Genomic DNA, 23,549 nt, shown 5'->3' on the forward strand with positions numbered 1-23,549 from the left:
CAGCTGTAAGTTCATTTCCTGAAACAGGTGACAGTCACACCACCCTTGCCTGCCAATTTATCCAGGGTCTTGATAGAACAAATTCAGCCCTAGGATTTCATGACTGATACTGGGCTGATCTACCTATGTGACCTAAGATACTAGCAGTGAGACTTTTGCTCTAGGACATACTCTAGGCTGACTGTAAATTACAGGGCCTCAAGATCCATGGGTGAAATGGACATTTTACAACACAATGTTTTTGTCTTTAAAGCTCAAATGATCACTTTTTTAAGAGTGTGTGAGCGTGGAGTGGGGGTGGGGGGTGGGGTGGGCAGAGAGAGGGAGAGAGAATCCCAAGCAGACTCCTCGCGGAACATGGAGCTCAACACCGAGCTCGATCTCAGGACCCTGAAAGCATGACCTGAGCTGAAATCAGGAGTTTACGCTCAACCAAATGAGCCACCCAGGCGTCCCTTGATCGATCACTCCCAGTAAGAGACCTCAATTCAATAGACGATACACATGCGGAAATCAGACGCTGAGAAACTCTGCCATGATCTGATTAACACCGGAGTCCACCACGAAATACAAGATTCTAGCACAGAAGACTGGCAGACTGTTAAGGATCAAATACTTGTGTCTCAACCCCATCTCTCACCCCACCTCCTCTACCACCAAATTCGTATATGGAAACCCCAGTCCCCAGGGTGACTGTATCTGGAGAAGCAGCCTCCAAGGGGCAGTAGGTAAACCAGGATGACAAGGCCGGAGCCCTGCCCTGGTAGCATCAGTGTCCTTAGAAGAAAAGATACCAGGAAGCTCCCACGTGAGCGGAGAGCAGATGCCAGGGGAGGAGGGAGAGAGAAGGCAGTCCTCCTCTACACGGCAGGAAAATGTCCTCACCACAAATAAAATTGGTCACAACCTTCATCTCAATCTTCAATTTTTAGCTTCCAGAACTGTGAGGAAAGAGATTTCTGCGGTTTAGCCCCCCAGCCTGTGGTATTGTGCTATGGTGACCTGAGCTGACGAAGACAGCAGACCAGGGACCGGTATCAGCCAGTGAACCTGGGGGCCGAGCGTGTCTTCCTTCCCGTGCATCCTCAGCGCCCGGCAGGCTGGCGCGTCCTGAGGTGGTGCGGGCTGAGCCTCAGCACCACCCTTTCCCCGCAGACTGTTGAGTGTCTATAAAGCTCAGTTTCTCTCACGTGTACGGTGGCTGTTGGAGAAGATTAACTAAAATACCGTATCCCTTACTCTTATTTCCTGACCAAAAAGAATGCTTTACAACAGTAACAATTTTAAAGGCAGGAAAATAAAATTACCCCATATTCTTTTAAAGCATTTTTTATCATCTTGAGGAAAATGAAAATAAACAGATAACCAGGTGAGAAAGAAAGAACTGGATAGTCCCAATTCTAGAAATTTATCCTGAGGAATTAATCAGGGCACAAAGATTTAAACACAAGGACATTTACCTGAGGCACATTTAAGGATACCAAAAAAATTTAAAGTACCTGATGGCCAAAAATAGTAATTAAATATGGGTTTATCTAATACAATGTATTAGGCTCTACTAACTTATACTTTCCGATTTCAAAATCTGGAAAAAGGTGCATGATGTTACATTATGTAAATGCAACATACAAAATTACATAGAATATTGTATAATTTTGGAGCGCCTGGGTGGCTCAGTGGGTTAAGCCTCTGCCTTTGGCTCAGGTCCTGAGACTGAGCCCCACATCGGGTTCTCTGCTTAGTGGGGAGCCTGCTTCCCCCTCTCCCTCTGCCTGCTTCTCTGCCTACTTGTGATCTCTGTCAAATATATAAATAAAATCTTAAAAAAAAAGAATATAGCATAATTTTGTTTTAACAAGTCTACCTACTGACTGAGCTACTCTACACTCATCTACCCACCCATCTATAATCCTCTCTTAGGAACGTTTCGAATTATGCTTATATTTGGGTAGTGGGATTATGAATAATTTTTCCTTTATCCCTCTCTGAATTTTCCATGTGTGATTCTGACTGGTTTTATTTTTTCAATTGTAAATTAAAAAATTCAAATTCAGAAGTAAAAGTGTTAATTGTCTCCCTTTTACAAAGCCTTAGGGATACATCCTTTTCAGACCTACTCTTATTTTAGAGGAAACAGACCTGGAACACGTTTATTTTCCCAGCTCAGTTACCCAGCTATGAAAGAGCCTGGGAAATCCTCTTATTATAATTTCTAATACAATGTTAAAAGTGATTAAGATGGTGTGTGTGTGTGTATAAATGGCGTTCTTCCTACATCCAAAGAAAATGAAGACATTAACTCAGGAAGGTATCAGGGCTGCCAAAGCCAAGACATGGAAACAACATTAAGTGTCCACAAACAGATGAACAGATCTACAAGTTGTGCTATTTGTACACAACAGGAATATTACTCAGCCACGAAAAACCAAGGAAATCGTACCATTTGCAACAACAGGGTTGGATCTGGAAGGCATTATGGTCCATGAAGTCAGTCAGGGCAAGACAGTACTCTATGATGTCACTTAGATGTGGAATTGAAAAAACCAGAAGAACGGTAGCATGCTCACAGAAGCATAGCAGACGTGTGGGCACCAGAGGCCGAGGACGGAGGGAGGGGGCACTGCAGGAAGGTGAGGCACAAGCCTCGGGTGGTAAGTAAGCGCCAGAGACGGGATGTGTGCCATGATGGCTACAGCTGATGCTGCGTACGACACACAGGTCAGTTGTAAGACAATAAATCCTAAGAGTTCTCATCAAAAGGAATTTTTTTTCTTTTCTTCTCTCTTTATTGAATCTATGCGAGAAGATGGATGTTAGCTGAACCTGCGGCCGTGGTACGTGTGATCAAACCATCAGACTATACACCCTGAACGTACACAATTATGCATGCCAATTACTTCTCAATGAAACTGGAAAGAAGCTGGTTACCCTCAAAGAAACCCTTAAAAGAGAAAGGCTGCCTCTGGAGGGTTTGTGCACCTGCCCCCCCAACATGGTCTGTCACGGAGTGGGGGGGTCTCAGTTCTGCTCAGAGTTGGGTAGTGGTCTCAGAGTAGTAGTAGTAGTAGTTTTTGGAGGATCCCCAAACCAATGTTTCAAGGCCGACTCCCTAAGGGATTTTACTGACGATTTTAAGGCTTCCGCGAGAAAAGGAGAGGTAAAATCTCTGTGATGCCAATACCTGTCACCAACTGGGGGTAGAAATGAACGAACAATACATTCATTTAGGAAGCATCTTGCAGGAGACAGAAGTGGGTGTCCCAGTAAATGCGAGTGAGGCCCTGTGAACCACAGAGCTGTGGCCCTGCAGCTCCGTGCGTGTGCATTTATTGACGGGTTCCCAAAGGGAGGTCCTAGGGAGAGAAGAGGGATCAGCATTTTCCCCGACATCAACGAAATAGTCCATAGCTAAGACCAGTGGATGTGAGTGGCCTGGCCGAGGGCCCGCGGAGCCCTGCCCTTGTAGGTGGCCACATCCAGCGCGTTACTGCTGTTCCTACAAATGCAAATACTGCATCTAGCTCCTGCCTTTATCGTTCACAAAATCATTCATTTCCTGTCTGTTTCCTAGTTACAGTAACAATCACAAGCTTTAAAAATAGCTTGCCCTATATAATACAGCAGACAGTGCCCAATCTGTATTTCAGGCCTGATGCCCTCACAGATAAGCTTACAGCAGAATGCATTTTAATTTTTTCAACGGAATTAGATCTTAAAAATAAATGAATTATGTTGTCCCAATTTATAGCTTAATTTCTAGGTGAGAATGTGAAAGTCAATGAGGTGACTGAACATCGTCTAGGCAACCACAGACAGAGAAAATAGACTGTCCGCGGGAAGTGGCCTCGTCCTCGGGGACATGGACATGAACTCACCGTCACCAACTCAGCCTGACACGTGACAGTGCAGACTGGCCTCAAGCTGCCTTGACTATGGTTTAGCTAAACACATTACCTAACCTGTGAATCAGCTCGACCTCCAGACATACTGGTATGAGTTTGGACTTTGTTTCTCTGGATGGAACAGTCGATCCGTTTGGCCGCACAATCTCACATCGGCCCCTCCCTCCCCGGCAGCTTCCCGCGCGCGAGCCCAGTGCAGGCCCTCGTCGTCTCCCCGCTGGGCACACTGCTCGAAGCCGCCACTGCCCCTGTTCCCATCCAACGCAGGCTATGGACCTTCCAGCTAATTTCTGAAGCACAACATGCATCTGGCGGCTTCCTTGACCAAAAACCTTCACTTGTTTCCTCCTACGCTGAAGAAGTCCCTGTGAAACCTTCTCCTGACAACCCTGGCACGCATCCTCCTGCCGCGGACGGCAGCCTGGAGGAAAAGCTGGTGCGCTCGGGCTTGCGGTTCAAAGCAGAGCTGCTCGTCTGCACTTCACCCAACCCCTCTCCATCACCCCTCTTCCTCACACACACACGGGGCTACTGCTTTTGGACGGACTTAAGTTTCCCTGACATCTGCTTGCTCGGACTTTCCCTTCCACCAAAACGCCGTCTGCCCCTATTCTGCGCACCCCTCAACTCCTAGCTCTGACGGTTAACCCACACCTTCCTGATCAGACCAGCTAAGGGCATCTTCCCCTGCTTCCTCCCAGGCTTGTCGCACTTGGATTTACATTTCTTTAAGGGACTGATGATATTTGTCAATTTAGTCATCGCTTGGCCCTGTGCTCTAGTTCTCCTGTCTCCTCCGCTAGACTGTCACCTTGGAGGCAAAACTCATGTCTGAATTATCCTCTCATCACCTAAAGCAGCTAAAAAGACAGGAAGCCAATAATGAGTGTTTACAATACGCCGAGAATCTCACACACACGATCTCGACCCTCCCGAGAGGCTCACAGAGTTGGGTATTCTTGTTTTACAGAACACAGAGGTTCGAAGCAGTCACCCCACCCAAGTTCACAACTGGTGGAGGAACAGAGTCTACTCTGAACACACTCCAAGGTCTGCCCATTAACACAAGCCTCTGGACACCGCTTGAGGCTAAGTAGATAAAACATGGATGAATAAGCACCCCATATGTGAGAGAAGCTATCATCATCTATGTGCTACAAGCCAACTTCACGCAGGATACGAGGATAAACTTATCTCCATCACGTATACTCAAAAGGACGAAAACAGGGGCGCCTGGGTGGCTCAGTGGGTTGAGCCGCTGCCTTCGGCTCGGGTCGTGATCTCGGGGTCCTGGGATCGAGTCCCGCATGGGGCTCTCTGCTCAGCGGGGAGCCTGCTTCCTCCTCTCTCTCTGCCTGCCTCTCCGACTACTTGTGATTTCTCTCTGTCAAATAAATGAATAAAATCTTTAAAAAAAAAAAAAAAAAAAAGGATGAAAACAAAACACTGAACAGGGGCACCTGGGTGGCTCAGTTGGTTAAGGGTCTGCCGTCAGCTCAGGTCATGATCCCAGGGTCCCTGCTTCTCCCTCTGCCCCTCCTCCTGCTTGTGCTTTCTCTCTCTCTCTAATAAATAAATAAAACCTTAAAATTAAATTGAACCAAACAAGACGGCCCGTCACTTTGCAGCTGCAGCCCACACGCAGATAAGAGGCAATGATAACATACAAAGCCCAACTCTGCACAAAAATTACTTTTGTTTTCAGAATAACAATTTTTTTTTAATCCCACACCTAAGAGGGATCTAGAAACCTGAGGAGGGAAGGGACTGGTTAAGGAAAGGGAAAGAAGGACTTTGGAAAGTACACAGAAGGTCTAAAGAGTTATGCAACAGCCACAACGATAAGAGGACAGGAGAGCCAGGTTTGGCCTGGATGTTTTCCTCAGGTCTTCTGCACAAAAACAACACTCCTGAGTGACTTAAGGAAATGACAAAGGTCAACAAAGCCAAAGTACAACACTCGTGGACCAAAGCGAGGGCCCGGCCAACCAGCAAGCTCAGAGTCTTTCAAACACGTCCGTACCTTTGGCGTGTCGACACACTCTTCTTCCATAAATGCTGCTTCCGCCTGGCAGCCGGATGCTGGGAATGAAAAGGCCTCCACGTTGGACGCCTGTGGGAGGAGGGCGGACCGCATCAGCCGCACGCTGGGTGAGTGCACAGTCACCGGCAGCCCCACTGTCTGGGCCTGAAAATATGGCAAGAATAGTTTGGAAACGTTACTACTTTCCATACAAAAACACAAAATTGTTGGAGTAAAATAACTCTTCCTGGTAAACTAAAGAATAAGCCGTTATTTGTTAGAACCTCAGAAAAAAATTTGATAAAATATATATGTGGTACAGGTACCGATGTGAGGCAGTCTGTTCCTTCCTGTTCCGCAAGGAGATGCCTAACTTTCACACAGACAAGAAAGCTGGTTTCTGCAAAGAACCTAAGAATGCTGTTCAACAAACATATATTGTCTATATTCTTAAGTATATCACCGTGGAAAGATATAAAGAATAGAAAAGTTCCCATGTCTCAGAGCACAGAATGGAATCAGGGGTGCGCACACATATAGACAGACACACACACACACACACACACTCTCTCTCACCTGGAACACAAAATGTACTGCACTTTGTTTTTCTGGTGGGGAGAGATGGTATGTATTTCCTGACAAGGGTATGTGTGCAGAGGAAGAAATGAAGTGGCAGAGAAGTGGCAGTTTCTTGGAGGTGACGGGGGTATCCTCCTTCCAAGGAGGTGCAGAAAACGAACGTAGCCTGTTGGCCCAGCGGAAAGCGAGATGCTTATTGCCGAGCAACTTATGTTTCTGAAGTGAACCTACTGGAGAAAGCTCCAGATGGTTTTAAGCCCATTTTCACGTCTCATTTGTTAACAATGCTAAGTAAACAAAAATTACAAACTCTTCTTTTAAAAAATCATAAAGGCGTGCCTGGGTGGCTCAGGTGGTTGGAGCATCTGACTATTGGTTTTGGCTTAGGTCATGATCTCGGGGTCGTGGGATCGAGCCTTAAGTCAGGCTCCGTGCTAAGCGGGGAGTCTGCTACCCTTCTGCCTCTTCCTCCACTCCCATTCCCTCTCAGTGTCAAATAAAAAAATCTTTAAAAATATAATTTTTTAAAAGATTTTATTTATTTGACAGAGAGATCACAAGCAGGCAGAGAGGCAGTCAGAGGGGAAGCAGGCTCCCTGCGGAGCAGAGAGCCCGACGTGGGGCTCACTCCCAGGACCCTGGGACCATGACCTGAGCCAAAGGCAGAGGCTTAACCCACTGAGCCACCCAGGCGTCCCTAAAAATATAATTTAAAAAACCATGTAACAGAATCTTTCTTGAGGACAACTGGAAAGGATTTGATGTTTTGGGGGGCAAAGATTGATTTTAAAGATGAAATTACTGGGTAATCCTTCCCTCCCATCTCAGGGAACATACTAGTGTCTAAAAGACAGAGGAATGGCCTATGTTTTCCCTGCTCTAATAAAGGGACATAGGGTGGTGAGTTTTAAATTCAAACAAAAAGGAATGATATTGGTATGATTGTAGCTTCTCTCCTCCAGAGACCTGGTCTGAGTCCTGGCTCCAGCCCGAACTGTGTGAACTACCTAACCTCTCCGAGTCCCATTTTCTTCACCCAGAAAAGGGCACAATACCTATTTCACAGTGAAGTTAGGATTGCAAAAGGTAACATGAAAGGTCGTTCACTTAGTCATGTTAATTCTGCCCTTCTCCTTCCTTCTAAAGTCGAGAAAGGATCACAGGGATTAGTCTGCAAATGCATAATTCTGTTCTCAGTTATTGTCTAACGGTTCTCTGTTAAGATTTTGGGTGGATGGTTTTCGACAATGGGGGGTGCATTAGAAATGTACCTTCTATTTGAATATACTTTGAATATATTTAGAATATACCTTATGTTTGGTGCAGTCCAACATTAACATCATTAGATATGCTGTGTGAGACAAGGAATAAAGTAGCAATAGCCAAGTGTTGTATCATATGGATGGTAAAATCAGAAAAAAAAAGTACACTGTGAACAACACTGAGCATGATAAAGAAAAGGCTTTTCTTACATCCTCATTCTTCACTCTTATTTCCTGGGCTACTTTTGAGGCTAAATAGCTCCTTTTTCCTTTCAAGTGTTAGTCATTTAATTTTAAGTCATTAATTTTTTAAGTCCTCATTAATTTTAAGTCATTAATTTTTTAAGTCCTCATGTCATAATGTAGAATGTAAAGTTTCCAATAAAGTATATTTCATGTGTTCTTCTTACCCTTATCATCAGCTTTTCAATCAAAGGATAGAGCTGAACTTTAATTTCTGGTTCCCAAATTTATTGGGCTGCTGCTCATATGCAAAATACTTTAAATTATTAGGGCAAAGCATTATTTAAAGATATTGCACTGGAAATGAGGTACTGACGTGATAACTAGGGTGAGCTGTTCCTTCTCCGTTTCTGCCCTCTATCAGCTGTGACCGTTAAATGGCAGGGTCATGCTATGCCAGACCAAGTGTGACACATTTTCCTTGACAAATTTCATGTCCAGCCTGGGCTACAGCAACAACTTACTGTGAGCCTGCTAGGGTGAGAGGAGGAGCACATTCGATGGTGACAACCACTTCAGAGGAAACAGAATGATAGGTGGTTTTTTGGTTGTTGTTTTGTTCTGTTTTGTTTTGGATTCTTGCAATCACTGAAGGGATTAAAGGAGTCTCTCTGGAACAAGGTAGGATGAAAATAGTCAAATGGCCTGCTCTGCACTGGAGTGTGGACTAGAGAGTATGTCATTTTAATGCACAGATGGACGATTAACATCCCAAGGAAGCTGACCTCACTTGTTTCTTCAAGAGTGGTCATAGACCATGCTCACGTCCACACAATGGACACTGCCAAACATCTGAAGGACTATGCTAGTGTCTAAAAGGCAGAGGAATGGCCTATTTTTTCCCCTGCTATGATCACTTGAAGGGACATACGGTGGTGAGTTTTAAATTCAAACAAAAAGGAACGATATTGGTATGATTGTAGCTTCTCTCCTCCACAGACCGGGGCGTGAGTCCTTTAATTAATTGTAATGACTTTTTAGACCATGCATTTATTGTCTGGAATCTGATTTTGCATTTGTCTTCTTCTGATTTTGCATTTTTTAGAATAACCGTTATGAAGAAAATACTGTTTTATCCCATGGGAAAATCTTTACTGCTCCAATAGGAATGTGCTGGTTAGGGACAGAATTGTGTGCTGCCACACCCCTTCCATCTGTGTGTTAAAGCCCTAACCCCCAGTGCAACTGTATTTGGACAGAGAGCCTTTCAGGAGGTAATAAGGAAATACGAAGTCCTAAGGGTGGGCTCCCAATCTGACAGGACTAGTGTCCCGCTAAGAAGGGGTGAGACACCAGACATCTCTCTCTCTGCATGTGCAGAGGAAAGGCTATGTGAGGGCACACTGAGTAGGCAGCTGAGAGTTCTCACCAGAAGTTCATCTTGCTGGCACCTTGACCTTGGACTTCCAGTGTCCAGAACTGTGGGAAAATAACCTTTTAAGGTTTAAGCACCATCCCCAAGGCTGTGGTACCTTGGGGCCAACCACACAATGCTTTTTCTTACAGCTGTAGAGGGCAGGCTCTGGTCAGTAGTTCCAGAGCAGCTGGGATGACCGCTCACCCCGGTCCGCCTGCAGCCGTAGAAACCGGCGGTGGAAGGGCTAGCAGCTGGGGTTCGTGAGAGCAGGCATGACAGGTATTTCTTCTAAACAGTTGTCTGCAGTCAACTAGAGGTAATACTTCTTACATAGCATATGGCAAACAGAAGTACTCGGAATCATTCTGAGACAGGGCTCTCACCGTCTTCTCGATAGTAATAATGGTCCTTTCTCACTGGGACCATCCGTCCTGGAAAACGGACGCGGCGGCGGCAGGGAGACTGAGCCCGGCACAGAAGCGCTCCATCTGCTGAGCTAAGCTCCTGCAGTAAGTTGCCGGATTTTATCTCTGTAGCAAACTTATGAAGGGGGCATCGCTATTTCCCTTTTATATTTAAGGACACTGAGCGACAGAGGCTGGCCGGCCAGTCGCTCAGCTCAGTTTGGAACCCAAGGTCTGCGTGATTCCACAGCTCATGTGATCTTTGCACGGGATCACGTTACCTCCCCAATTTCCTACGGCTCTACCAACTAATGCGGGCTCTGCACTGTTCAAGCCAACAGCAGAACAAAGAACTAAAGCGAGAAGGTGCTACTCAGCTTGAAGCGGAGAGAAAGCCATTTCTCTGCAGGTTCAACCACACCCAAGTGTGGACTCTCAGGGGAGGGGCGCCTTCTCCAGTCCCAGGGCTGCTCCCAAGCACCCGGAGGCTCTCTAGACAAGACTGCGAAGGGACCTGAAGACTCTACTTGAATGAGACACATTTTTAAGTCCCAGTAAGGAGCTTTCTATGACAACTTAGGTCAATACGTAACAGGAGAAGAATTCATGTGGTGGTTGGTAATAAAACAGATTATCAAACACAGGAAGACATGTTATACCTCTGAACTCTCAGCCGAATTTCACATAATTTGAGCTCTCCCAGGGAATCTGCTTCCCGCTTGGAGAAGAAAGGCAATCATGTGCAGTAATGTGCATGAGCCCGGGGTTGATCATGTATGTAACTCCATATCCCTGCTTGCGTAATATGAACAAGAATAAAGACAACTGGGAGGGAAAGCCCGTGAGCACTGGGGGCTTTCTTGCTTCTTGTCCTTCTGCCTGGCACCGTTTTCCAGAGGGAAGGGGTATCACTGCATCTCACTTTCACTAACCCAACCGAGGAGTTCTCATTTTATCCCCTCCTCTCTTGAAAGCAATACGATTGATCACTGAAGGACTCCAACTGCTCCAAGACACTCTAATCCAAAGACCTGAACTTTCTCCATGCGTTGCTCACGTTAGTGTCAATATTCACATTGTTTCGTACGTTAAAGTGTGTGTAACAGTGTATACCATTTGCTTACTAAAATCAAGATGTTAATCCTTTGGTTTCCCCCCCTCCCCCGCCCATGTTCTGTAGAAGCCAATGCAAAATTCTAGTAACGCCTATAAACTTTATAAAACTGCCAAACACAAAATACAAAAAGTCAGAACTTCTCTGCTCTTCCTTGCCCTTGACACAAAGTAAGCACTCACAAAAGTGGAGGAAGTCCTAATGGATTGTACGAATGAACCACATGCCTCTTCTCAACCTCTACATAGATGATTTTCCGACTCCCTTTGGCCTCAGCCCCCGTCCTGGGATCCAGATCTATTCTTCGTTTCAAGTAACCAAGTCAGCACCACCACTTACTCTCCCAGCCTCGGGCCCGGGAACAGAGTCATCTCTAAGTCACTGCTGTCCCTTCCTCCCCAACGTTTCCATCTTACTTTATAGAACTGACACGTGTGGGCACATTCTAAGTGTTGCACAGTTATCAACTAATTCAAACATTAGAACGTTCTTCAATTTCCCCCATTTTATAGTTTGGGAAACTGAGGCACAGAAAGGCCTGAAGGAACTTCCCGAAGGTCAGGCAGCAGGCAAGGGCTGAATCGGGGCTGGCTCCGGAGCACTTGTGTTGAGCAGTGAGTTGCGCTGCCTCCGCCAGCCACCGCTGGGTACATCCGGAGTCCGCCCGAGGTGACCCTGCGCTCACCCCTCCATTCTGCACCCGCCAGCACCGCGTTACCCAAGCTCCTCACTGCTTTCCCCTACGCTCTTCTCTTCCCTGTCCTGATGTCACAGAGGAGTCCACGTAAAGCCTGGGTATGACTGTATCATATCCATCTCCAGTCGTTCTGCGGTATTTCCTGAACTGTACGTCAACTCCCTCCCTTGGCATCCGAAGCCCTTCATGGCACGGCTTCAGCTCCCCATGCCAACTTCTTCGTTTCCCTGTGCGCTTCAGGTCAGCTCCCTACGCCTGCCCACTGAGTGCTTCTGCTGCCTACGCACAATGCCTTCAACTCCTGCCTCTCCCCAGCAGAGGCCTACACATCCCTGAAGATCTGAGCTCCGTCGGAAATGCCAACTCTCCCACGAAGCCTCTCCTAGGCGCATGTGTCGCCCTCCTGTTTGCCCGTGCTGGTTCTCCCACATTTACCTTTCTCTGTTTGGAATGGTGGTTATTTATGTGATGTCTTACTTTGCTTTTACACTGTCACGTCTCTGATCTCTGAGGGCCATGTCCGAGTTTTATGCAGCCCATCCCTTATCATGCCTAAGAACAGAAGCTTGCATAGGCTAAATCTCAGTAAAAATTTGTTAAGTGGAATCGAGTGTACAGGCCAGTTATATTGATTCTCACCATCAGTCAATGATTAAAGATGAGAAAACTCTTTTTCTAAAGGAAAAAAAACCTGTTTGAAATAAGATTAATCCTTAGAAACAGGAAGATGCAGGGACACCTGGGTGGCTCAGTTGGTTAAGGTCATGATTTCAGGATCTTGGGATCGAGCCCCACATTGGGCTCCCTGCTCAGCGGGGAGTCTGCCTCTCCCTCTCCCTCTGCCTCCTCTGCCCCCTGCTCATGCTTGTGCTCTGTCTCTCTCTCTGTAGAATAGAGAAATAAAATCTTAAAAAAGAAAAGAAATAGGAAGATGCTAAAACATTTGAGGATCTAGGAAGTGACGGGTAGAAACCTTACAGAAGAACCGCTTGTAGATGAGATCCTAACCCGTTGTTGTACGACAAGATGGAGAATGTGTCAAACCTGGGAACAGGCACCTGCAAGATGAGACCACGGGCTAATGCGGCGTTACCTTGGCAACGGTCTGTTCAGCCACGGTGCTGGGCCGCCGTTGGCGGGCATCGAGTCTCTGCTCCACGGGAAAACTGCTCCGGTGTGATTTCAGGCGCTCCACCAACAAGTAATAAATGGCAGCAAAGTGGTTGTAGCTCTTGTTCTGCAAAGACTGAAAGAGAAAGCAAGTGCCGAAGGCGGAGAAGCATAAGGACCAGTGTGGTGAGCTACAGCTTTCTGAAAAAGCAGGAGAAATCATGTGTTCCTGAAGACAGAGTAGCGAACGAAGTGTGTCTAGAATGAAAGCTGTTCCAGAATTCAGGAGGAAGACAGACAGTTCTGAGTTTCCAGAACTGACTACAGGAAGGCTGAGGCCTCTAAGTGACTGGCCCTTTCACAGTAACAGGCTGTACTTGCTTTTCTGCGTGCAGGAAAAATGCCACCGCTGTCTCAGGTCACAAGTTCCCAGAGCTGCCACACGGTCCCAACCCTGAGCTGTGACTACGGGGTACGGTCGCTTACAACCTGGGCCCACAAGCTCGAATTCCCTAACTTCAACACAAGTCCCAACTGTTGCAAACTCTGCAGTGAATGATTAAAGTCTTTGGGGAAATTTCTGGTGTTCTTTTGGGCTGGAGGGTAACACTGGGAGGCTGGATGGAGAGACGCCGTGTCTCCGTTCTTAGGTAATTTTTTCCTCTTGTTTTTGTGGTTCCACCCTCCTGAAGCCTTGAAAATAAAGTTGCTTCCCAATTTTTCACATCCCTCGCTGGCCAGCTTTCCCAGGGTCCCAGCAGAATGCAGGAACAGCTGCTCCCTGGCTTCTAATCCCACTGAATTGTCCGCAAGGCTGCCCCGCAGGGCGCTCCAGGTTCAGAGCACGCCAGGCAGGAAGCAGGGCCCGTAGGCTGCCCTCCCAGCTGCGTCCTAGATCTGCTTCGTGGCGGGGACAGAAAGGCCACTGAGCGCGGGACGAGCTGAGCAGGGGAGCCAGCCTGGCTTCATTGCCGCAGCACGGCTTGGAGCACTTGAAGTTCACAAGAGGTATTTTGTATTCTTTCGCGTTATGCTCCATGAGAGCACTGCTGTGGAGGTAATAAATGTGTTTCTCCTAGGAATACGTTAACTACTTAACGGACAGAAATAAAAGTGAGGGGGAGTTTCCCAGGCTCACAGCCCTCTCCTTTCTACGACCTGGAGTATTCCGATTCTGGAATCCACCTGTTTCTGACCGCTCAGCCTCTGGCTTTCCTAAACACGATGCGGGCTCTCCCTGCTTCCCGGTCAGCCCTCAGCCTTGTTCCCGAGCTGTACATCTATGATCCATATAGACTAGCTCACGCCCTGGATGAAACTTCATGCTTCATCTTAAAAGAAATTGTCTACTTTGATAAGTTTCCGTCTTTGTCTTTCCCCAATCCCATATAAATGCCCATGTGCGGGGGTGGCTGTGCCAAAAGACCGTCAGTCAAATCTCTGGTCACTTTACCTCGATGGTTTTCTGCTGATCTATTCCAAGGCTGTGCATCAGTCGCAGAACCTGTTCATTAAATTCCCCAATGGATGGCTCATTTTCTTGCCCTTGTGGATAGAGAACAGGTCTCTGTACAGGAACTTCTACGAGCATCCATTTATGCTCCTTGATTTGAGCTATCGTTAGCCGTTTGGATGGGTCCAGCACCAGCATCCTTCGAATAAGGTGCTCACAATCTACGGAAAACACAATGTTATGAAAGTCAGGTAAATCACCTTGCACTTCCGGGTACTGGCTTGACTCATGTGACTCTGCACAATGGCATTAATCTCTGTGTCCTCCACAGTGCCCACTGGAAAGCAGAAGGTCAAACGAATAAAGGAACACATGAAAGCCAGCTGTAGCGGTCAGGTTCCCATGGTGAATGCTGACACAAAAGTAACCGCCACCATGAATGAGTACTTCAGAAAATCAGGAGCGGGGGAGTGCCTGGGTGGCTCAGTGGGTTAAGCCTCTGCCTTTGGCTCGGGTCATGATCCCAGGGTCCTGGGATCGAGCCCCACATTGGGCTCTCTGCTCAGCGGGGAGCCTGCTTCCTCCCCTCTCTGCCTGTCTCTCTGCCTACTTGTGATCTCTGTCAAATAAATGGGTAAAATCTTAAAAAAGAAAGAAAGACAGAAAGAAAGACAGACAGACAGAAAGAAAGAAAGATAAATCAGGAGGGTGTAGGTCTGTTCAGTTTGGTGCTAAATGAAACTTTCTATCAAATTTCTCGAGTGAAAAGATCTAGACACAGCCTTAGGTTCAGCTGAAGACAAAAGCCAGCTTCCCGCTACAAGGAGCGCCCACGGAGCCCCGGGCCCTTGTGAGGCTGCTGCACCTCTGTGGGGCTGTGTGTGTGAGGCCGCCCTCCCGCGGCCCTGCTGCTCTTCTCCAGTCAGCGCAGCTAAGAGAAACGCACACGAAGCATTAGTTACTTCTGATTATATCACAAAAACTGCACGGCTGGGACTCGGGCACCAACTTATTCTCGGGGCAGACACCACCATGCCCTCTACCACCCCACAGAAGTGAGCCTCATACCCTCTGCGATGTGCCAGGCACCATGCAAGGTGCTGGACACAGAGTGCCTCCGTTCAGCCTCACAGCGCTGGGACCAGGCAGCGCTGCTCTTCCCATGCTGCAGACAGAGGACTCGGAAGCACTGAGAGGGGACGAACTTGTCAAGGGCAGACTGCCCGTAAGTGGTGAACTCGGGATCAAAACCAGGCAGCCTGGCTCTAAAGTCTACACTCCCAACTACCAGAGAGCTGTATTTCTACCGTCACTAGGAATGAAAGAGTTAAGGATGACAACCAAAACCCAAGGTTGCACGGAACAAGCTAATCCAAGATGGGCCGGGGCCTGGCATCTTGATCTGACAGCTCGCCAGTTTTTAATTCAATCAAAAAACCTAATTTTGCAACTTCTCACCAAAGGATACAGGAAAATCTATTTCATGCTTAGAGTAAAATGGTTGTGAACCTATCTACACGGTGCTTCTCTAAGTCTAAAATAAACCGGGGACATTTATAGACCCAGAATACATGTGAAGACTTGCCGTGCTTAACCTGGAAAGCTTTCCGTTTTCAGTTACAAGCAGGAAGGCTACAGCTCTCTCACCTACACGGAGGGGCTGCTTATTTCTATGGCTTCTCAAGTGACTCAGTCACTTTGGCGCCCAAACTCTTAGAACAAGGAAAGCCTTCACTGAGGCGTTTCATTCGGAGCACAAATCCTGTAAAGTACAAGTGTAATAAGACAAACAGGTTACCTTCTGACATGAAATACGGAATCCGGAATCTTCCTTCTAAAACTCTCTGCCTCAAAATTGGAAGAGTTGGTCCATCAAAAGGCAGAGCTCCACAGACAAGGACGTAAAGCACAACTCCCATGCTCTAGGGAAGAAAACAACGCAGTCACTTTCCCACTGAGGACTTTAAACACTGTTCCCCTCAACATCCCCAGGGCCCTTAAAATCGTATGGGCTGAAAAACCCCATTTGGATTTACTATTTTCTCAGAATTTCAAAGCAAAACAAAGCAAAACTAACACTCTATTGCAATAAAATACCCTATAATAAATATTTTCAAAGATCTGAATTTAATCATTTTGATGACTACTTAACTTTAAATTATTGCTGATATTAAAGTAATATCATCTGTCCCAAGCAGTTCTTCCCAGAACCCCATTCAAAAATGCTCTAATTACAGTCCAGTGGACAGGGAAATGCTACCTCTGTGTTAAGTACCAAGAGCTTCAAAGATGGGCCAGAGTTCCAGTTATTACCGCTAGAGATGCATTTAACACAACAAAGCAAAGAGGTACCCAGATATCCAGCTGCGGTCCCTCGTACTGCTGCCCTTCAAAGACCTCCGGGGCTGCGTAAGGGGGGCTGCCACACCAGGTTGCCAGCAGTTCGCCACTTTTAAAGAAATTTCCAAAACCGAAATCTATTGGGATGGAAATAAATGTTACTTTCATCTATATTCTCAATCACACTGCACATCTTGTAATAAATTTTACAAGATGCTGTATCGACAGCAGCACCTGCTACGGCGTCTACCTTGGGCCTTGTCCCTGGCTCTGAGCACAATGACTAGAAGATATCAAGTATTTCATAGGTATTTGTTGAATGAATATATAAATAAATGAAGTTTTCTTCTCAAAGAGAATGAGTGAGAGGCTGGTAAAAGACTTTATAGATCACGTATTTTTAAGGCTGAAAGAAGATCCATTGGTGTGGACAACCAACTTGAATTAGGAAATTATAGAATTTCAATTACTCCATGATTAAGAGTTCTTCATTTTTTTTAAAAAAGATTTTATTTATTTATTTGACAGACAGAGATCACAGGTAGGCAGAGAGGCAGGCAGAGAGAGGAAGGGAAGCAGGCTCCCTGCTGAGCACAGAACTGGATGCCGGTCTGGATCCCAGGACTCTGGGATCATGACCTGAGCTGAAGGCAGAGGCTTTAACCCACTGAGCCACCCAGGCGCCCCTAGTTCTTCATTTTTTTTAATTAAAAAAAATTTTTTTTCCATGAGCTCTATGCCCAACATGGGGTTTGACCTCATGACCCCGAGATCAAGAGCCACATACTTTACCAAGCCAGCCAAGCACCCCAAGAACTCTTTATCTTTTGTAGTCTATAAGGAATAAGCAAATGAGTAAAATTTTAAGATTTTCCCTAAACACAACTGAGTGACTGGCTGCTCTTACAGCCGTTACCCAGAGTAGCAAGACAAAAACCTTTTAAGGCAACTGAGTAACGGTTCCCTACGTGCTGGCCCACGCATTCTGATTTGGGCAGCTACGCGTCTGGACAGCTGGTTACCAGGTGTCGCTCTCCGGCCTGCCAGCCACAGCCCCCCCTCACCAGCATCCCTCATTCACTCAGTGACGGGCTGCAGTGGCATTACACCTCGCAAGAGTCAATGGTCTTCCTTTTACGACATTAGTCACACTGAGTCTGCAGCTCTGACACACAGCGAGCACTCTGGAAACACCGTACTCAGATGCCCTCTCTGTGCAGGGAAATTCCAGAAGACAAATTTCAGGGAGTTCTGGTAGAAATGCAAGCTTGTGCCCTTTTGCTAAGTGCTCACCTAGTCTGATACTCTTATTGAGGACACAAATTCCTACTATTTTTTAAGTTACACGAGTATCATCTTATGTTGTTGTAAACATTCCTGGCAGGAGAACACGGCCTTCGTGACGGAAATGGGCTCTACTCCCAGCTAGTAGCCGGTGCCGCTTGGACAGTGAGCTTCAGAGGTGTCCCAAGGGGCGCCTGGTGCCACAACTAGTTGAGAGCCCGACTCTTGATTTCAGCGCAGGTCATGATCTCGGGGTCCTGAGATGAGGCCCGCATTGGGCTGTGCTTGAGACTCTCTCTCCTCCTCTCCCTCTGCCCCTACCCACTTGTGCACATTCTCTCTCTCTAGAACGAATCAATCTTCAAAAAACAAGGTAAAAGTGTTCTAAGAGGAGTGGATCAAACTGCCAGCTCCAGACTCACTGGCTAAGTGACTTTGTGTCAGTCTCTGAGCCTTGGTGTCCCCATGTGTAAAGCTGAATAACCACCTGCAGTCGCTGAGCTGTCGTGAGGGTCAGTGAGGTGACATAGACCCGCACTCGAGTCACCCCTTGAGACTATGGCACACGGCACGCTGTCGGCGAAGCGTTCTCGTAGCTCACGGACATGCACGCTGGTGGCAAGCAGTAATGACTGCGAGAGCAGTCCCCTTCCCAACACCACAGCCTCGCGGCAGGGTACAGTCTCTTAAGTTCTGGGAACTGAAGCAGTTTTCCCACTTTTCTAGCTGCAGGTCGCCTTGGTAGATGGCTTAACTTCCCCGAACCCAAGTTTCGATATCTATAAATGTAGTGACGATCCACCCACCCAGACAGGGTGCTGTGAGGGTGAAAGGAGACTGAACACGTAGCGTGCCTGGGCACAGATGTCAAGTGTCAGCTCCCCTCTTCGGCGAAGCCATCATTATCAACTACTGCCCTGCAGGAGGTGATACTTCAAGGACGTGTACAGGAAGGGCAGAGAAGTGCAGAGAACCCTGAGGGTTCAGAAGACAACTGAGGGTGCATGTGGGGAAGAGCCTCAGGCACCGTCTACACCTGGTGGAACAACACCGGCTCTGCCCCTGGCACCCAGGAGGAGGAGGCAATGACAGCCTCTCCCTTCATAACGGGACCACAGCTCAGTCCTACACTCTGCTTACAAAAGAACCGTCGGAGAGGCCTCGCCCTCTCAAGTCCACCTCCACGACTAACCACCTGTATGACGTCGTAACCCATCTATCCTCATCAATGCGCATTTCTAATTTTCTAGAAAAACTATACTCTCCAATGAGTCAAGGACTAGATGTTCAAATAACATTCGAAGAGGAAAATGTTAATTTCACTCACACAGACAAGCACCAGAAGCTCTAAGATGTGTGTTTGGAGATCCTGAAGTAGGTCCAATAATTGCTGTCCTTTAAACCATCATCCCAGGGTGAGTTTTAGCTCACGTAAGTTGAGGGTACCCTCCAAATAGCACTGTGAAGTTTTAATATCTCAAGAACCATTGTGGAACTCCTACAATCTGGCCTTCCCTGGAATCTGGTGGAAAGTGTCATCTCAAAGGAGTGACAGGGCCTGGTGGCCTGGTCTCCTTACTACAGAGGCTCTCACTGGTGCACCTTACAGGCAAGAAGAGAGCAAGAGCTAGGAGAGCAGAGCTGTGCCTCTGGTACAGTCTCAACTGTGGCTTTACACAAGACACAAGACAAGGAAAGTGCCTGTTAACATATAAGGAGAGTGGTACTAAGTAGATGTTTGTTTCTGCTTCCTGTAGGGAATTGAAGAAAATAAAACTCGAGCCAGTAGCAACATTGAAAGAAATGCCAAAAGACAATAGGTTCACCAGAGCTATTACAGTAGCATACATGCAGATGTCATTATTTATTATTACTACTAAGTAGGCTCCATCCATGTCCAGTGTGAAGCCTGATGTGGGACTTGAACTCCACGGCCCTGAGATTAAGACCCAAGCGGAGACTGAGAGTCAGACACTTAAATGATGGAGCCACGCAGGCGTCCCCAGATGTCTTCTATAACCTTGTCAAAGCAACTAAGCATTGTATTTGTAATCCTATGAGGTATGGATTAAGGAAGACTTTGGAGTCAAGTAGATTAGGATCAAATCCTGGGTTGTCTACTGAGCTTGGGCAAATGTGTGACCTTGGGCAAGTTACTTCTTAGAGCCTTGATCTCCTCATTTGCAAAATGGGGACAATATCTACTTTATCACATTATTGTGAATGTGAGTTACTGACAATGAATGGGAATACGCAGACAAGTACACTTGTAAGTAGATATTATATAATGCCGTAGGCATGCTACTGAAACATACTGAGTAAGCTACTCGAGAGGAAAAGAGCAATTTTTCGTACTGTTTTACTTATCAATTTTCCCCATCAGACTGCATTTCTTGAGAGAAGGGAAGGGAGAAATGATACACATCTGTCCTCCCAGCACTTAGCATGAGGGCTGTAGACAGCGGCTGCTGAGTAAAGGTTTGCTGCAATGACTATGCTGTCATCTTCTCTTTCCCAAGTGCTTACCGCGGACCAGAAGTGGATCTAAGCTCTCTAAAGAGGATTTCTTCTTAAAAACCCACGAGGGCTCCTTACTGTAGGAGAAAGTGAGGGTAGACATTTAGTATGTCGGTGAAGACGGAAGACCGGGGCTAGAGAGTGAGTGTGGCGAAGAGCCCTCCCGGTGCGCCGCCACCTTTGTGTCCTTCCCTGGCAGCGGGATACGCAGCTATTTTGAGCAAGTTAATAATTGTCAGATTTAACAAGCGGCAATGGAAAGGCACTTAAAAATAAAAGCCCTTTTATTTCTTCACAGGAACCTGGTGAATGTGCTTTATTCACAGTCTGCAGCTTCCTTTTTTTTTTTTTTTAAATTTTTATTTATTTATTTGACAGAGACCACAAGTAGGCAGAGAGAGAGGAAGGGAAGCCGGCTCCCAGCTGAGCAGACAGCCCCATGTGGGGCTCGATCCCAGGACCCTGAGATCATGACCTGAGCCGAAGGCAGAGGCTTAACCCGCTGAGCCACCCAGGCGCCCCAGTCTGCAGCTTTCTGCTTAACAGCATCTGAAGGACGTGAGAGGTGAGCGAGAGCGAAGTGACATGGAAGCGGCCGGGCAGGATTTACCGCCTTCTATTCAAATGCAGGGGTTAGTGTTCACTGTGCCAACCAAATTCATTCCTCCACTGAACCGACGAATGCGTACGTGTGTCAACCACTGTGCGAACACAGACGAGTGCCTCCCAGTGACAGAGGATAACAGAAGACCCCAATGTTATCATCTGACTTCGGGAAACCATTAGGAAGACAGGAACTTGGGCAGCCTCCTCTGGTCCAGCCTGGCCTTGCTGGAAACGAAACACCAGCCCAACCTCATACGTGGCCTGCAAGTTAACACCTACAGGGATGGCTGCTGTGTCCCTCAGACATTTCGTGTTCTGTTTTCCACCATAAAACTTGCACCACGCAATGCTGGATTCACTTCAGTATTATTTAACCGTCAATTCTGCAATAATTTTAGATTTCCAGAAGAGTTGGAACAATACAGTAAGGACTCCCTATGCCCTTAACCTCACTTCCCCTAATGCTAACATTTCCTGTAACCGTATTAGCAAAATGATCAAAACTAAGAAAGTAACACTGACTCAGTACTATTAACTAAGCTACGGGCCTTAGGAAGACAGCACCGGTTTCTCACAAACATGCCCCTCCGCTCTGGATTCCACGGCGCATTCAGTGGTCCTGCTTCCTTAGGCTTCCCCAATCTGCCTCCATTCTTCCGCCTTCCCTCACCCTGAACCATACAGGTCACAAGTTTTGTAGCCTGTTTCTCAGTCTGGTTTTGCCTGGTGTTTCCTCATGACTGGGTAAAGATTATGGATTTTGGGGAAGACCATCAAAAGATGAGGTGCTCTTCTCAGTGCACTGTATCAGGGGATGCATGGTATTATGTCTAATTACTGGGGTGGGGGCAGGTCCCCTGATCTCTTGATTAAGGTGATTTCTGCTGGGTGTCCCCATTGTCAAGTTACTCTTTTACCTTTTGTAATTAATACATTAGAAAAGATACATTGAGACTATACGGATCCTGTTTCTCGAACTTTCCACCCATCACTTTAGTGTTCACTGGTAGACCTTGACTGCAGCAATGATTACTGTAGTGTTCTAGGGGTGAGTTTTAATGTTCCCCACATCTTCTACACTTCTTAATTATAATTCTTCTTTAAGGAAGAGTTAGTTGCCCTTCTTCCCCTTTCATTTATTCATTAAATCATTTATTTTTTATCATATTGTCATTGTATTTGTCACGAGCGTTTATTTTATTCTTAGTTATAATTCAGTACGATTATTTATTTGGTGCTCAAATAGTTCCAGCTTTGGCCATGAAGAGCCAACTCAGGTTGGTTTCTGTATCCTTTCAGCATGCCCTCACCCTTTTAAAATGTCATCTTCAGTATTTTCTTATCTCTGGCACCAGAAGAAGTTCCAGGCTCATTTCCTCTTTTCCCTACCGCAGCTCTGGAATCAGCCACCTTCCCAAGGATCCTTGGTTCCTTTTACAGAGAACCAAGACTAGGACCTAGATGTACTGATTGTAGCTGAATGTCACTGCTTCTAGGCCCTGTCAGTGGGAGAGTTAGGAAATATATGTACAAATGCTAAAATATATGTATACACCCCCCATATTTATTCTTGTACCTTTCTATATGTGTATGTATTTTTAAAAATCCCATGAATTCATACTGATACTTCTCACTCCAATCCAGGGTTCAGTCTAATGTTATTTTGATACTATTTTTATTCATACAAGATTGAGCAACTCTGACAAAATTCTGAATATAAAAAAGTTTCTTTCCTCTGCAGTAATTTGTCATTTGTGTGGGGAGTAACTGAACTTGCCCTTATAACACACCTTAAGTTTGTCAGATCAATCATGATTTTCAACATTCTTAAACATAGTAGGAAAAAAAATCTTTCTTAAAGATTCTCTTAATTTTAAGAAAGTTCAATATGAAATCATGAGAAGTTTTAGAAACAAATGACAATTTATCCTTCAACATGGTTTAGAAGTTATCATCAAATCCAAAAAACATTTGTGTCATGCCTACACTGGATCAGGCATTATATACTTGGTATTTTTAAAATATATATTATTTCATTTAATTGTGATAACAGCCCTGTGAGTTGTGACTGTCCATGTCTTATAGACAAGGAAACTGAAGCTCAAAGTGGTTAAATGACTTGCCCAAGTTATCGCTAGCTATGAGTGGCTTAGCCAGCATTCAAATACAGGTTTTTTAAACTGCAAGCCAGGTGTTTTTTTGTTTTTGTTTTTCACTATATCACAGCTGTTCCAAGAATATCACTAGCCAGAGAAGTTGAGTCCAACTCAGAGCAGGAGGTAAGGCTGTCATAAAGCCAGGAAAAATCTTTTATATTCGTAGAGAGCAGAGGTTTTCTAATTTAGCCCTCTGCCAGCGGAACTTGGCAAGAGACGGCTTTCTCTTCTCTGCGCTATTAGATGCTATGTCAACAGCATCCTTCATTAGGGATGGAAATAATTGTTTACAAAGTAAATGTCAGAAATATATACCTACATTCATTTTAGGAATCCACAGTCTTTACAGGAATGCACAGTGTGCTGAATAGACATCTTGTCTTTTCATGTGAGATGACGTGTGCCCACACCCCTAACACGAAGGCAAGTTCTCTAGGGGTTTTACTCTTAACAATGGTTTTGAGATTTCCCAGGATTTCCATATTCTCTCACCTGCTTTCTT

The 23,549-nt window shown here is 46.1% G+C and overlaps 1 protein-coding gene across 5 annotated transcripts in view; it reads right to left on the reverse strand.

The window, feature by feature from the left end:
• The window catches only part of SIK2 (salt inducible kinase 2), a 126,512-nt gene that overhangs the window by 8,025 nt on the left and 94,938 nt on the right, over positions 1-23,549 (reverse strand). For all 5 annotated transcript variants that reach the window (XM_059417487.1, XM_059417451.1, XM_059417479.1 and 2 more), the window contains exons 5-9: positions 16,497-16,621; positions 15,943-16,066; positions 14,145-14,365; positions 12,675-12,827; positions 5,926-6,090 (exon numbers count right to left, since the gene is read on the reverse strand). In XM_059417487.1, coding sequence (XP_059273470.1) covers positions 5,926-6,090; positions 12,675-12,827; positions 14,145-14,365; positions 15,943-16,066; positions 16,497-16,621 — 788 coding nt within the window. The remainder of the gene's footprint in view (positions 1-5,925; positions 6,091-12,674; positions 12,828-14,144; positions 14,366-15,942; positions 16,067-16,496; positions 16,622-23,549) is intronic.

Source organism: Mustela nigripes, chromosome 1 (assembly GCF_022355385.1).
Source record: "Mustela nigripes isolate SB6536 chromosome 1, MUSNIG.SB6536, whole genome shotgun sequence".
Classification (NCBI taxonomy): Eukaryota; Metazoa; Chordata; class Mammalia; order Carnivora; family Mustelidae; genus Mustela; species Mustela nigripes.